The sequence below is a fragment of the Bos indicus genome, chromosome 15, assembly GCF_029378745.1.
Source record: "Bos indicus isolate NIAB-ARS_2022 breed Sahiwal x Tharparkar chromosome 15, NIAB-ARS_B.indTharparkar_mat_pri_1.0, whole genome shotgun sequence".
NCBI lineage: Eukaryota > Metazoa > Chordata > Mammalia > Artiodactyla > Bovidae > Bos > Bos indicus.
In genome coordinates, this window is record NC_091774.1 from 16731317 (window position 1) to 16748223 (window position 16907).

Here is a 16907-nt window from a genome sequence, read left to right on the forward strand (position 1 = left end):
TCTGGCAACAAACTTTCAGTGTAAACAAGAAGACTCTTGGGCTGCCTGTAAATTTTGTAAATGAATGATATTTATTGCCTTGAACTCAGGCATTTGACTTTCAGACAAGAGGACAAGAGTATGAATGATTAGTAAAAGTTTTGGTTTAAGTTCAATGTAAAGGTTATTTGCCATTACCAAAAAAGCACATTTGTGTGAGTGTGTGAGCTACAGTAGTTATTAAAAGAATATAAAAGGCATATGCTGTTTAGTATCCAGAATAGAAGATCTAAAATTATATGACTGTAAAGAACTTGACAGTTATATCATTATTACTGAAAAAAGAGAACTAAAAATTCCAGCATTATGTTATGATTGATACTGCACAACAAGAATATTAAACAGCTTTCCCAATGTTGTAATAATGTAGTGTACCACCCCCCAAATAAGGAAAAAAGGCCAGTGAAAGTTTTCAGCAGAACTGATGAATAAACTTTATGATAAAAATATAATGTGTATCTAATTTCCAGTGGAAACAAATGCATATAGAATTAAGCGAAGTAGTGGGAAAATCAACAGTAGATACACCAAAATATCAAAATAATAATAATAATGATTATAAATAATAACTATTATTATTATTTTTAAAAAGAGGCCTGATTTCCTCTACTAAGAGGAGAAACTATGTAGTTAGCAATTAGCAGACTGAGAAAGAATATATACATATATAGGACAACAGAGGATGAGATGGTGGGATGGCATCACCGACTCAAAGGGCAAGCCTGGCATGCAGCAGTCTGTGGGATTGCAAAGAGTTGGACTCTACTGAGCAGCTGAACTGAGATATATATATATATATATACACACACATATACATATATATGTATTTGAAGGGAAGTATGTGACTGGTAATATGCAAGTTCATATCTTTAACACCTATTTAAAACCTGATTAAGGCATATCTCTGAATCAATTTGAGGGCATTTTCCTCAAATGTAAAAGGAATCTTCAGACATTCTCATAAACAAACGGGAAGATTTAGAATTAAAAGCAAACTGAGGTTGTGTTGCAGCAAAGGGTTTTTGTTTTATCTGTTAGTTATAAAATAGACATAATCCAGAAACCTATCTGTCTTTACCTTGGAAGAACCTTTAAAAGAAAAACTGCTTTTGCTTTTGTATCTCTACGGAGCGGAGCGAAAGCCAGAACCTATCAACTTTTCTTTTCCAGGGAAGGGGAATGGTGGGGAGCGTGCTCAGGTGCTTTGCTGCAGAGGGAAGCACAGCCGGGGACCCTTATTTGCCCATCTCAATGTTAGAACAAGTTCCAGGCTTTCCTGGAGCTAAAGCAAGCACAATGGGGACAGGCACTACAGGCACTAAGCGCCACCGTTCTTTTGCCAAGAGGCAGGCTTTGGAATGGGGCTTCCCTGGTAGCTCAGTCGGTAAAGAATCCACCTGCAACAAGGGAGACCTTCGTTCGCCCCCTGGGTTGGGAAGATCCCCTGGAGGAGGGCATAGCAACCCACTCCAATATTCTTGCCTGGAGAATCCCCATGGACAGAGGAGCCTGGCGGGCTACACAGTCCATGGGGTCGCAAAGAGTCGGAGACGACTAAGAGACTAAGTACAGCACAGCACAAGCTTTGGAATGAAGCAGCTCCACAGCAAACCTGGGACGCTGTTCTTGGGGTTTGAAAAGTCTTTCACTCCCCTTGGCTTTCCGAGCAACATTTGTAGCTTAGCCCGAACAGATCGCATATTTGGAGCAAAGCTCCAGGAGAATGAAGGACAGGGTAGTGTCATTCCCCGGCTCCCAGGTGGTGGAGTCTATGAAAGGACTACGCCTGCAAACGCGGCTGCAGGTGGCCAGCGGAGCTGTCCAGCACCAGCACAGAGGCGGAGGGGCCAGGAGCCCGGGCTCGCCCAGCCAGGCCGACGCTCGGTAACAGGGCTCTTGCCCAAGCAGACGCTGTCCTCATTCCCTGCCTCTCGGCTCTGGGCTATCTACAAGCCCACGCAGCCTCGGCCGAGAACACCCGTCCTCACTAGCTGCTGCTCCAGCAGGGTGGGTACCAACACGTTGGCCCTCCCCTTCCCTTGTAAGCGACTCCTTGGGCATGGGCGGGCTGGACCCCTCGGCCTTTCCCCCTGGCCTCAGAACTTCCCAAATTAACTCGGAGGGAAAGGTCAATGATGGACTCTAAATGATGGACCCCCAGTCCCACGCCCTCAGGCTTCCCTGAGGCGGCTGCAGAGGCAGGTGTTCCGTCCCGGTCGGGTGCCCCCCTGTCTCAGGGCCCACCGGGCCCCGTCTGCTCCTCAGCTGCCTCTTCCGCAAGGAGGTGGGGATGGCGGGAGCTGGGGTGGCGCTCAGAGGACGCCGAAGTGTCCCCGTTGCTCCCGAAGCGTGGCGACAGCACAGAGGCAGAGACTTCCAGTGGGTGCGAAGGCAACACGTGACGGCTGCGGAGAGACGGCGCGGAGGAGGGGGCGCGCGGAGGGAGCAGGCGGGCGGCACGGCGAGGGGAGGTGGGAGGGACTGGCGGGCGGAGGGCGGGCAACAGGGGCGAGCTGGGCGCGCGGGCGGCGCGGGCGGCGCGAGCCTCTGCCTCCGCTGCCGCGCGGCCGCCGCCTCCCCGCCCGGCCGCCCCCGGGCTCTCACTCGCAGCCTCCCCGCGAGCTGAGAGCAGCCGCGGAGACGCGTCCAGGCGCGCGCCGAGGCGGCAGCGGCCGGCGAACGCGGGCCCAGGGCAGCGCGGCGCTGCAAGTTCCCGCCATGAGCAGTCGGCTCTCGAGGCTCCGCGGCTCCGGGGCCGCCCTCCCGGTCGAGCAGCCCTGCCCCGTTTCCCCGCGGTCGCAGCGCACCTAACGCCGCCGGTGCAGCCGCCGCCGCCGCCGCCCGTATTCCCGCCGCCGCCGCCTCGGCCGCCGCAGCGCCGACAGCATGTCTCGGAGGAAGATTTCGTCCGAGTCCTTCAGCTCCCTGGGCTCGGACTATCTGGAGACCAGCCCCGAGGAGGAGGCGGAGTGCCCGTTGTCCAGGCTCTGCTGGAACGGCGGCCGCAGCGCGCCCGGGCTGCCCGAGCCCAGAGAGGCGCACGTCTCCGCCCGAGCCCCGGCGGCCGGCGCAGCAGCCGCCGCCGCAGTCAGCGCCGCCACAGCCGGGGCCAGGCGAGCGCAGCGCCGCAGGCGGGTCAACCTGGACTCGCTGGGCGAGAGCATCAGCCGTCTGACGGCGCCCTCGGTGAGTAGAGACGAGGGGCAGGGCCGAGCCTCGGGTGGAAGGACGCGGACCGGGCAGGTGGGCGCCAGGCTGGTCCCGCCGCGTGCCAAGAGCCCCGCCGCTGGGGTGTGTGTGGGGAGGGGGGCGGGGTGGCGGGGCCTAGCCCGGCCTAGTTCCCGATGGCCCCCGGGAGAGACCTGGACTTTGGGCCCTAGTGGAAGGGGGCACTGGGATACGGGCATGGAGTGAGACTTCACTCCTCCGGGGGCCTCCTGATTCAAAGGTCTGTCTGCCCACCCCCAGCATTTGCAACCTCCTTCGTCGCAGTCACCCTGATGGCTCGACGGCTCCTTCTCACCCACCTGTTTTCTTTCCCCAAAACTTTTCCAAGCACTGTGCCTCCTCTCTTCTCCAGCATCCCACAGGAACCCCTGCTCCCTTCCAGGAAACTCTTCCCCTCTTTTTTTCCCCCCGACACTCTTGCTCTTAGCATGACCTTCTCTGACAAATTTGAATTCTGCAAGCTAACTGCCTTCCTAGGTTGCATTCCTTTTCTCAATCTTTAGGGACCGGTTGTCAGATAATTTTTTGATGAAGAGCCCTCTCATCTCTTGTTTTCTCACCACCTCGTGTATTTTTTTCTTGGTTACTGGTCATTTATTGGCTCAGTCTTCTTCTGTCGGTAACCCGGGTATTTGGTTTTCTAAACCTGTCTTCTCTTTCTTGCACCCCTACCTCATCCTTCACACTCTGTCCCCTGGATTCTTTAGTGCATTCTCCCTCATTTTTTCAGTTTCCTTATATTAGGCCCTGCGTAACTATCTGTTGAATGAATAAATGCCTGCCTGCTGCTGCTGCTGCTGCTGCTAAGTCGCTTCAGTCGTGTCCGACTCTGTGCGACTCCATAGACGGCAGCCCACCAGGCTTCCCCATCCCTGGGATTCTCCAGGCAAGAATACTGGAGTGGGTTGCCATTTCCTTCTCCAATGCATGAAAGTGAAAATGAAGTCGCTCAGTCGTGCCCGACTCTTAGCTACCCCATGGACTGCAGCCCACCAGGCTCCTCCGTCCATGGGATTTTCCAGGCAAGAGTATTGGCTGCTGCTGCTAAGTTGCTTCAGTCATGTCTGACTCTGTGCTACCCCATAGACGGCAGCCCGGTGCTATTGCCTTCTCCGAATGCCTGCCTAGCTCTCTCTAACTTGTGCTCATTAGGGATGGCTGTATCATCAGTTCCAGGTGTACTCCAGACTCCCTATGATTCTTGGTATCTTTCCAGAGCACTCTGCCTCATTCCTGGTCAGGCATTTCAGCTATTCTTGACTTTTAATCTTTGCAGTAATGCCAGACTTCTGTTTCAGTCTTTCTTAGACTGTATGAGCTCTGTTTTGAAGGAACTCCATTGCAGACAGAATCCTAAAGAGATTCACTGTCAAACTAAAGCTGATTTTTATTTGCACCTTGATTGGTTACAAGGATTTCAACTTCTGAAAGCACTTTTAGCTGCCCATCTTGGAGACTTTTACTTCTTTAAAGTTTTCAAAGTGAATCTGAACATTGAACTTGTTTGCCTGCTCTTGAGTCTCCCTTTTGAAAGTACTCTTGCAGTTGATGGTAGGAGGGCCTTGAGAAAGAATTGGATCCAGAGACCGGGGATTTGTACCAGACAGGCCTACAAGTATCCTGGGGCTGTTGCCTTAATGGAGTATGGCCTTTTCCTCTAGCAATGAGACTACTGTCTCAGTCATCTTCCTTTTTTGTGCATTTTCCCTTCAATTACCTTTTGCCACTTCTTCTATTGATAAGCTAGGTACAAAACCCAAAATAGGTTAGCTACTGTTTGCTATTATTAATGCAAATATTTCCGAGGAAGCACACTTTTAGGAACTATTTGATGTTGCAAATTGTTGAACTTAAGCCTTTATAAAAGGAGTCCAGTAATCCTGTGCATATGTAGTTTTGTGTCAGTGCCCAAAGCAACATTTGTGCAATATACTAATTCTTCATTGTAACAGATTCATATGTAATGTGATAATTTTACTAAAGATAAGTATTAGATTTTTGTGGGAATTGTTTTGATAATTCTGGAGGGTTTTTGTTTTTTTTTTTCCCTAAAAATCAGAATTTAGAAATTTTTCAAAAGTTGTGGAAGTGCCTTTGGTAATGCGAGTTTAACATAAGACTACTCTCAATGACTTATGTTAGAAGTAGGTAAAATAAATTGAATGCTACTATTTACTGCCAAAATAAGAGGGAAGAAACAGTCTCTGACTTTTACCCTTTAAAAAACGTAAAATTTGAATGACTTTGGCTCTTTGCCAGATTAAAAAAAACATGTAATCAGGTGTTTAGATAACAAATTTGAAAATAATTGTGATAATCAGAAATAAGCAACAGCTGTATGTACTTTCCATTCTGTAATTTTTTTATATTTTGAAAAAGCTTTTTCACCTATAATGCTGGAAACATATAGGTGAATATAGTGTAACAATTCCAACTTCCGAAGACATGTATAAACCGGTTCTCATTGACTCACCATATCAACAGTGGACTTGGTAACACAAAACAATATATTTCAAAGCAGTGACTACTCTGTGTTCTCTACCTGCATTTTCTTTTGTTTGGCAAACTAGAACACTGCTTCAAAAAATTACTGTAAATTTGTTCTCCTACGCTGTCAGCATTCTAAACTTCTCTGGAAACACTTATGTCCAACACTTATCCAGTGTCCTTTCATTAGAGCTGAACAACTTAAAAACGAATGAACAAGCAAAATAACCCAAACCCAAAAAACTCTGAGAATAGCCATTATCAGAGCATTCTTAGATGGAAATTTCTAGTTGTTTTAAACCTTCTTGAGTTTTGCAAACCTTCTTGCATTGCTGTGGAAGCTCTTGTCTTCTTAGTGGTCTCATTGTGGAATGTTGTCTTGATCACTGGAGATTTCTTTCTTTTTTATTCAGAATACTTTGCAAGTAGGGAAATGGAAATACATTTAATAAATACTATGATATTGCCAAGTAATTCAGCTAGTAATTTGGTCAATGGAATATTCAAACTCAGGTTTTTGGTATTTTAAGAGATACTAATAGCTGCATTGATGTTAGCTATACAGGTTATGATACTTCACAACATTTCAATAATAAAAATAAATTGAATTGATGAAATTGAAAAAAAATACAAAATTCAGGAGACCTGGTTCTCATTCATTGTGCCTTGGATAACTAAATACATGTATGTCACTCTGTATATCACTTTTACTACCTAGGATCATTCTTTTCTGTAAATTATTACATTTAAAGCCTCTCCCTGGTCTGACATTCTATGAAGACAGGTATCGTCAAGCTTTCAATGTTGTTGTTCAGTCACCAAGTCAGTCACTCAGTCATGTCTGACGCTTTGTAACCTCATGGACTGTAGCACACCAGGCTTCCCTGTCCTTCACTATCTCCCAGAGCTTGTCAAACTCTGATTCAAATCCATTGAATCAGAGATGCCATCCAACAATTTCATCCTCTGTCATCCGCTTCTGCTCCTGCCTTCAATCTTTCCCAGAATCAAGTTCTTTACCAATGAGTTGGCTCTTCCCATCAGGTGGCCAAAGTATTGGAGCTTCAGTTTCAGCTTCAGCATCAGTCCTTCCTTGAATATTCAGGGTTGATTTCCTTTAGGATTGACTGGTTTGATCTCCTTGCTATTAAAGGGACTCTCAAGAGTATTCTCCAATACCAGTTAGAAAACATAAATTCTTTGGGGTTCAGCCCTCATTATGGTCCAACTTTCACATCCATACGTGACTCCAACCATAGCTTTGACTATACGGACCTTTGTTGGCAAAGTGATGTCTCTGCTTTTTTAATATGCTATCTACATTTGTCATAGCTTTTCTTCCAAGGAGTAAGCAGTCTCCATCTGCAGTGATTTTGGAGCCCAAGAAAATAAAGTCTGTCACTGTTTCCATTTTTTGCCCATCTATTAGCCATGAAAGTGATGGGACTGGATGTCATGATCTTCGTTTTCTGAATGTTGAGCTTTAAGCCAACTTTTTCACTCTCCTCTTTCACTTTCATCAAGAGGCTCTTTAGTTCTTCTTCACTTTCTGCCATAAGGGTGGTGTCATCTGCATATCTGAGGTTATTGATATTTCTCCCAGCAATCTTGATTCCAGCTTGTGCTTCTTCCAGCCCAGCGTCTCTCATGATGTACTCTGCATATAAGTTAAATAAGTTTTGAATAAGCTCTCACAGTGGCATATGAAATAAAAAGCAAGGACATATGAGTTTTAAAACTGGGAAAGTAGATTATTTTCTCAAGTGGGGGCATCAAAGTACTATTTTTTCCACTTAGTTGTTAAAAAATACTTGAGGGTCTGCTATGTGGCAAGTATTGTACAAAGTGTTGGTGATACAAATGCCAAATAAAACTTTCGCATTCTTCAACCTCATGAAACTTTAATTATAGCTTTTATTCTAAGTAAACTGTATTGAGGGAAAATATAAGAACTCCGGTTGCTGTGGAGATATTTAGGGGAAGTTTTATCCTCCACTTTGGTTGGTTTTGTTCACTGCAGATCTCTGGGATGCAGCCATAAAGAGAAAAATAATCCTAAAGATCTGGTATAAATCACTTATTATGTTATTTATTTTGAAATAATTTACTTGGGAACACATACGAAGAAACAGCTGGGACCTTTTGCGTCAAGGGTACATTTGGGATCTCATTTTATTTTCATTTTATTTTTATGAATGATGATTGCTTAGACCCCTGTCACTTTGACCTCAGTTTGGGGTTTGCTAATGTCAGCCTATCAGTGAAGATACTCTCAGAAATTAACTGGGGGCAAGGCTTTCTTAGGTCTCTTGACTGAGCACTACTAGCTGTTACAACATTTGTTTGCGTGCTCAGTTGCTCAGTCACGTCCAACTCTTTGTGACCCCAAGGACTATAGCCCTCCAGGCACATTACAGGCGGCTTTGAAGACTTCGGAAGCTATAGATAGCGGAATGACAGGAAGAAAAGTAACAGAATTGCAAGGATGGCATGTAAAGGGAGGAAAGCTACTTACATGAGGATTAGTCCAAGAAATAAAGAACAGCGAGGAAAGAAAAAGGAAGGGAAGCTTGAATTTAAGTAGCAAAAAAGAAAAATTGTTTTTGGAAAGGAAATTTTACTGATATATGCCAATGGAAAATTGAAAGAGCATAAAAAATATGTATTTAGCCTCTCACTAAATAAAATGAACCCCATGATGTATAAGGCCTTAAATAAAACCTTAGAAATTGTAAGTGTAACTAACATGTAAATCATTAAAAGTATATAAAATATATTTGTGAGGTAAGGTATTTGACACATTTATGTGTTTTAATTGAAATTTTAAGATTTTGAAGTTAAATGTGGATTTTAAACTTCTGAGCAATAGATTCATTAAAGTTAAAAATGAAACAAAATGTATTCTAGTAGTTTAATGTTTTCACTTTTGTATAAATTAGATACTACAATCTGAAATCAGAATTTAATGACCTTTTCTATTTCTATAGAAATATTTCTGTATTCTGTTTTCTATTACTTTTCTCTGCTTCATCCCTAGTCATCAGAAACAGCTTGGCAGAGTTGAAAGTACAAGGATATGTTTTTTGACAGACAATCTGAATAACTCCTTCCTGAGCCCTTTACTATATCTAAGACCCTGGGAGAGCCAACCCCTACCTTCTCAGAGCCTTAGTTTTCTATTTTGTGAAGTAGGAATCATGACTACCTTATAGCTGTGTTGTGAAAGAGGAGCAATATTTCTTGTAAAATTTCTTGAACTTGATAAATGATAGTTACAAGCTGCGATTCATTAACTTCAGTCAAATTTAAATGCCTCCAAATGATCTATAATTTTTTGTTTTTTTCTCAGTAACTTACTTATCAGTGCATGAGTGCTATGGACTATAGCCTGTCAGGCTCCTCTCTCCATGGGATTCTCCAAGCAAGAATACTGGATTGGGTTGCCATGCTCTCCTCCAGGGAATCTTCCTGACGTAGGGATTGAACCCGCATCGCTTTTGTCTCCTGCATTGGCAGGCAGATTCTTCACCACTAGTGCCGCCTGGGAAGACCTTACTTATTAATAACCTTATTAAAAAAGGCTTCCCTGGTGGCTCAGTAGTAAATAAATGGCAACCCACTCCAGTATTCTTGTCTGAGAAATCCCATGATTTCTCAGAGGAGCTTGGCAGCCTGGGGTCCCAAAGTCAGACTAAACAAGAACAACAACCTTATTAAAAGAGTTCATTGGTCAACTGATGATGTGTACCTAAACGTATTGGTAAAATTTTTTAGGCATTGCCCAGTGTAAATTTTATTGGCATTGCCCAGTCTATCCATTAAAAAATTAAAAGTGGAGCCCATTTTTGGCTCCCTGGCTGTGACTCATGTGAGTACATAAATATGTATAATCATTACAGATTCAAAAATTTCTGTCAAACTGTTGAATGTTATGTGGAAGTATGAGTACCATTACTATAAATTCCATAAAAATACTGCTGCTGCTGCTGCTAAGTCGCTTCAGTCATATCTGACTCTGTGCGACCCCATGGACGGCAGCCCACCAGGCCCCTCCGTCCCTGGGATTCTCCAGGCAAGAACACTGGAGTGGGTTGCCATTTCCTTCTCCAATGAGTGAAAGTGAAAAGTGAAAGTGAAGTCACTCAGTCGTGTCCGACTCTTAGCGACCCCATGGACTGCAGCCCACCAGGCTCCTCTGTCCATGGGATTTTCCAGGCAAGAGTACTGGAGTGGGGTGCCATTGCCTTCTCTGATAAAAATACTAGAACATATGTATTTGGTAGAATATGGGTATTTCAATGCAAATTATTTTTAACTTAGGAAAAATCATTAGATGAAAGAAAAATTGTTTATTTCACTTGCCTGAAAATTTCAAGAGTTCCCCATCCATTGCATTCAAAATAATTTGTATGTATGTTCAAAGGCTTAGGCTGTGAGATACAACAGTTACCCAACTAATAACTTTTATGTTTTGTATAAGGCACTCTATTCTACCAGCTCAGTTGTTGGACCTTCATTTTAAAGATAAATTTTGACTGTGGGAAATGACATCAGTGATTATTAGTTTGTTAGTAGAGGTAATGTAATTATATTATCATTTTTACTGTATAGTTTATCTACCTTGAAGTACTCTGAGGTGTGTGAGAGGGATTGCTATTGTTGTTCAGTTGCTAAGCTGTGTCCAACACTTTACAACCCCCGTGGAGTGCAGCTTATCAGGCTTTCCTGTCCTTCTTTTTCACACTCATCAAGAGGCTCTTTAGTTCCTCTTTACTTTCTGCCATTAGGTGGTGTCATCTGCATATCTGAGGTTGTTAATATTCCTCCTGGCAATCTTGATTCCAGCTTGTGCTTCATCCAGCCCAGCATTTTGCACGAGGTATTTTGGGTTTTCTATGATACAATGGATGTTGGCAATTAGATCTCTGGTTCTCTGCCTTTGCTAAATTCAGCTTGTACATTCTGGAAGTTCTTTGTTCATGTACCATTGAAGCCTAGCTTGAAGGATTTTGAGCATTAACTTTAGCGTGTGAAATGAGTGCAATTGTGTGGTAGTTTGAACATTCTTTGGCATTGCCCTTCTTTGGGATTGGAATGAAAACTGACCTTTTCCAGTCCTGTGGCAATTGCTGAGTTTTCCAGATTTGCTGTCATATGAGTGTAGCACTTTGAAGTGAAGTGAAGTCACCCAATCGTGTCTGACTGTTTGCGACACCATGGACTGTAGCCTACCACGCTCCTCCATTCATGGGATTTTCCAGGTAAGCATACTGGGGTGTATTGCCATTTCCTTCTCCAGAGGATCTTCCCAACCCCGGGATTGAACTCAGGTCTCCCACATTGTGGGCGGACACTTTACCATCTGAGCCACCAGGGCACTTTAACAGCATCATATTTTAGATTTATAAATAGCTCAGCTGGAATTCCATCACCTCCACTAGCTTTGTTTTTATAATGCTTCCTAAGGCCTACTTGGCTTCACATTCCAGGATGTCAGGTAAGTAACGAAACCATTGTGATTATCCGAGTCATTAAGACCTTTTTCGTACAGTTCTTCTGTGTATTCTTTCCACTCATCTTAATCCCTTCTGCTTGTGTTAGATCCTTGCTGTTTCTGTCTTTTAGTGTGTCCATCTTTGCATATTATGTTCCCTTGGTATTGCTAATTTTCTTGAAGAGATCTCTAGTTTTTCCCATTTTATTGTTTTCCTCTATTTCTTTGCATTGTTCACTTAAGAAGGCTTTCTTATTTCTCCTTGCTATTCTTTGGAACTCTGCATTCATTTGGGCATATCTTCCCCTTTCTCCTTTGCCTTTTGCTTCTCTTCTTTTCTAAGCTATTTGTAAGGCTTCCTCAGATAAGCATTTTGCCTTGTTTCATTTCTTTTTCTTGGGGATGGTTTTGATCACCGCTTCCTGTACAATGCAGTGAACCTCTTCCATAGTTCTTCAGGCACTCTGTCTGTCAAATCTAATCCTTTGAATCTATTTGTCACTTCCACTGTATAATCATAAGGGATTGGATTTGGGTTGTAACTGAATGGCTCAGGGGTTTTACCTACTTTCTTCAAGTTAAATCTGAATTTTGAAATGAGGAGCTCATAATCTGAGTGGCAGTCAGCTCCAAATCTTGTGTTTGCTAACTATATAGAGCTTCTCCATCTTTGGTTGCAAAGAATGTAGTCAGTCTGCTTTTGGTATTGACCATCTGTTGATGTCTATGTGTAGAGTCATCTCTTGTTGTTGGATGAGGGTGTTTGCTATGACCAGTGTATTCTCTTGGCCAAACTGTTAGCTTTTTCCTTGCTTCATTTTGTACTCCAAGATCAAACTTACCTGTTACTCCAGGTATCTCTTAACTTTTTACTTTTGCATTCCAATCCTCTGTGATGAAAATGACATCTTTTTGGGGTCTTAGTTCTAGAAGGTCTTATAGGTCTTCATACAACTGTCTTATCGGTCTTCATACAACTGTTCAGCTTCAGCTACTTTGGCATCAGTGGTTGGGGTATAGACTTGGATTACTATGATATTGAATGGTTTGCCTTGGAATTGAACAGAGATCATTCTGTCATTTTTTGAGATTGGACCCAACTACTCCATTTCAGACTCTTTTGTTGACTATGAGGGCTATTCCATTTCTTCTAAAGGATTCTTGCCCACAGTAGTAGGCAAGATGATAATGATATTCAGATGATAGTGGTCATCTGAATTAAATTCACCCATTCCAGTCCTTTTTAGTTCACTGATGCCTAAAATGTTGATGTTTACTCTTGCCATCTACTGTTTGATCACATCCGATTTACCTTGATTCATGGACCTAGCATCCCAGGTTCCTATGCAGTATTGTTCTTTACAGCATCAGACTTTACTTGCACCACCAGACACATCCACGAGTAGGCATCAGCTAACTCTCTAGTTGCTGTGTGTGCTTCTTATTGCAGTGGCAAGGCCTTCAGTAGTTGCAGTGCATGGGCTCTAGAGCGTGCAGGCTTTAGTAGTTGTTGAGTAAGGGCCTAATTGCCCGACAGTACATGTAATGTTCCTGGACTAGGGATCAAACCTGTTTCCCTGCATTGGCAGACAGATTCTCCACCACTGGACAACCAGGGAAGTCCTTTTTTGTTTTATCTTGTTGCCTCTAGCATATGGAACTGAAGGTAAACTTAAATGTTTTTTTTGAATATGGTAGTAAAATTAGTGGGTTATCTCTAGATATAAACACTGTTTACTGTGAATTTCACACACATCTAGGAAGAAAAACATTATGTGGCATAAGTAGGGAAAATATTTATAAGAACTGGCTAGGCCTTTAAGGACTACACCTTCTTTGCAGGCCTTATTTGATGCATAGACCAATGGTTAGGTCAAAAGTCAAAGTTCTGCTGTTTAATTCTGACTCATTTCAATACTCTTATTTTTATCTTGTATTTATTATGGTACCTGATACTTAATGGATTTTCAATAAAATGTTCAGAATAAGTGAAAGATGTTCTTGTTTAAGAATTATTATTATTATATTAATAATTTATTACTACTATTATTGTTTATCCAATTATAGTTATTTCTCTTTTGTTTAATTTTTTCCTGTGCTATATTTGGTTGAATCAAATAAAATAGATTTCATACCCAGTCTCTGAGAGATACTTTCAAGTATGCAGACCTGCTTGAATTTTACTTACTCTTGCCATTTAAAGCAAAACTTCAGAATGAAGTTGTGCTAAAATGAAAGGAAATGGAAAAGGATCCTTCTGCTGGAACTCCTTGAGAAGCCCATTTATATTTTAAGAAATTAGGTAAATGTAACAACTCTCTCAGTCTCCAGTAGAAGTCTGCTTATATTTTCTGTACAGCTCTCTTTCTGGCGGGAACTGTTTGTCAGTAAGTGGGCTACTGTCACCAAAAATGCATTGTTAGATGGAGTAAAAAAATCTTACTCCTTAAATATCACTTCAGGACAGGATCTGAAGATCTAGACTTATGTGCTGTAAGCTCAGGGCATCTCATAAAATTGAAAATTTCAGCATAGATTGATTTAGGAGGTAGGGGAGCCGGAAATATCTTGGAAGACTGATTTGTTATGGCTGTTTGGTGGAACTGAGAAAGAGTGAACATTCTTATAAATAGAACAGTGAGAAATCACTTCCTGCCCAGACTTTATTTGGGATTTATTAAACAGTTCTTCATTTGAGCTAGAGGTTATCAAACGTCAGTGAACAAAAGAAATACCTAAAAACGATTGTTGAAATGCAGATTACTGGGCTTCTTTCTCAGTGGGCCTGTTGTTTTTTTCCACCTGTTTCTTTGTTATCTAAATGTAGTTGATTTACAATCCTGTGCTGATTTCTGCTATACAGAAAAGTAATTCTGTTATATATACATGTCCTTTTTTATATTCTTCCCCATTATGGTTTATCGTAAGATATTGACTATTCACTGTACTATACAGTAGGACCTTGCTTATCCATTCTGTATATGCTAGTTTCCAATCCCAAAGAAAGGCAAGGCCAAAGAATGTTCAAACTACTGCACAATTGTACTCATTCACACACTAGCGGAGTAATGCTCAAAATTCTCCAAGCCAGGCTTCAACAGTGTATGAACCATGAGTGTCCAGATGCTCAAGCTGGATTTAGAAAAGGCAGAGAAGCCAGAGATCAAATTGCCAACATCTGTTGGACCATGGAAAAAACAAAAGAATTCCAGAAAAACATCTACTTCTGCTTTATTGACTATGCCAAAGACTTTTACTGTGTGGATCACAATAAACTGTGGAAAATTCTGAAAGAGATGGGCATACCAGACCACCTTACCTGCCTCCTGAGAAATCTGTATGCAGGTCAACAAGCAACAGTTAGAACCAGACATGGAACAACAGACTGGTTCCAAATTGTGAAAGGAATACATCAAGGCTGTATATTGTCACCCTGCGTATTTAACTTATATGCAGAGTACATCATGCAAAATGCTAGGCTGGATGCCGCACAAGCTGGAATCAAGATTGCTGGGAGAAATATCAATAATCTCATATATGCAGATGACACCACTCTTATGACAAAGTGGAGAGGAACTAAAGAGCCTCTTGATGAAAGTGAAAGAGGAGAGTGAAAAGGCTGGCTTAAAAGTCAACTTTCAAAAAGCTAAGATCATGGCAACCAGTCCCATCACTTCATGGCTAATAGATAGGCAAAAATGGAAACAGTGACAGACTTTATTTTCCTGGGCTCCAAAATCACTGCAGATGGTGACTACAGCCATGAAATTCAAAGATGCTTGCTCCTTGGAAGAAAATTTATGACCAACCTAGACAACATATTAAAAATCAGAGACATTATTTTGCAACAAAGGTCTATCTAAACAAAGCTATGGTCTTGCCAGTAGTCATGTGTAAATGTGAGAGTTGGACTGTAAAGAAAGCTGAGCAGTGAAGAATTGATGCTTTTGAACTGTGGTATTGGAGAAGATTTTTGAGAGTCCCTTGGACTGCAAGGAGATCAAAGCAGCCAATCCTAAAGGAAATCAGTCCTGAATATTCATTGGAAGGACTGATGCTGAAGCTGAAGCTCCAATACTTTGACTACCTGATGCGAAGAAATGACTCACTTGAAAAGACCTTGATGCTGGCAGAGATTGAAGGCAGGAGGAAAAGGGGACGACAGAGGATAAGATGGATGAATGGCATCACTGACTCAATGGAGGGAAGCCAGGCATGCTGACGTCCATGGGGTCACAAAGAGTCAGACACGACTGAATGACTGAAATGAACTGATATGCCAGTTTTCATCTGCTAACTCCAAATGCCCCCTCCATCCTTCCTTTACCCTTCCTTCTTCTTGGCACCACATGTCTTTTCTGTTAAATTGTAGTTTTGGTGATATATAGAGTTCTATTATTTTTCTGTTGACCTATCATGATACAATGGTATTGAGTAATAGTTACATAATCACTATAGTGAAAGATGTTTATCAGTTTTCACAATCAATAGCCAGACAAAAAATAAAAGGTAATTGCAATTGTAAGCCATAATGGAAACATAAGGAACTTAACAATGTAAAATACTTAAACACAATTTGGGGGTCAAGCATTGTGATGTGGTAAGTGGAAGTGCATACATACATGCACATGTTTTCATATGCCCAGCAGTCTATATCTTTTGATTTGTGTATTTAATCCATTTACATTTAAAGTGATTATATAGATGTGTGATCCTATTACTATTTTCTTAATTGTTTTGGGTTTATTTTCTGTAGGTCTTCTCCTTGTCTTGTGTTTCCTGCTTAGGGAAGTTCCTTTAGCATTTGTTATAAAGCTTGTTTGGTGGTCCTGAATTCTCTTAACTTTTGCTTGTCTGGAAAGCTTTTGATTTCTCCATTAAATCTGAAGGAGAGTCTTGCTGGGTAGAATATTCTTGGTTGTAGGTTTTCCTTTTCATAACTTTAAATATATCATGCCATTCCCTTCTGGCTTGTAGAGTTTCTGTTGAGAAATCAGCTGATAGCCTTATGGGAGTTTCCTTGTATGTTATTTGTCATTTTTCCCTTGTTGTTTTAATATTTTATCTCTGTCTTTAATTTTGTCAGTTTGATTGCTATGTGTTTTGATGTGTTCCTCCTTGGGTTTATCTTTCCTGGGACTCTGTGTACTTCCTGGACTGTTTGACTATTTCCTTTCCCATGTTTGGAAACTTTTCAGCTATTATCTCTTCAAATATTTTCTCAGGTCCTTTCTCTCTCTCTTTTCCTTCTGGGACCCCTATAATGCACATGTCGGTGCATTTCATGTCCCAGAGGTCTGTTAGGCTGTCTTCATTTCTTTTCATTCTTTTTTTCTGTGTTCTGTTCTTCAGTAGTGATTTCCTCCATTCCATCTTCCAGTTCATTTATCCATTCTGCTATTGATTCCTTCTAGTGTATTATTGAGAAGGCAATGGCATCCCACTCCAGTACTCTTGCCTGGAAAATCCCATGGACAGATGAGCCTGGTAGGCTGCAGTCCATGGGGTCGTTAAGGGTTGGACATGACTGAGCGACTTCACTTTCACTTTCATGTATTGAAGAAGGAAATGGCAACCCACTCCAGTGTTCTTGCCTGGAGAATCCCAGGGACGGTGGAGCCTGGTGGGCTGCCGTCTCTGGGGTCGCACAGAGTCGGAC

The 16907-nt window shown here is 42.2% G+C and overlaps 1 protein-coding gene across 2 annotated transcripts in view; it reads left to right on the forward strand.

The window, feature by feature from the left end:
• Window positions 1-2826: 2826 nt before the first annotated feature.
• GUCY1A2 (guanylate cyclase 1 soluble subunit alpha 2) overlaps window positions 2827-16907 on the forward strand; it is a 546451-nt gene continuing 532370 nt past the window's right edge. For both annotated transcript variants that reach the window (XM_070803359.1, XM_019975851.2), the window contains exon 1: window positions 2827-3225. In XM_070803359.1, the coding sequence (XP_070659460.1) occupies window positions 2926-3225 (300 nt within the window). In that variant the 5' untranslated portion in view covers window positions 2827-2925. The remainder of the gene's footprint in view (window positions 3226-16907) is intronic.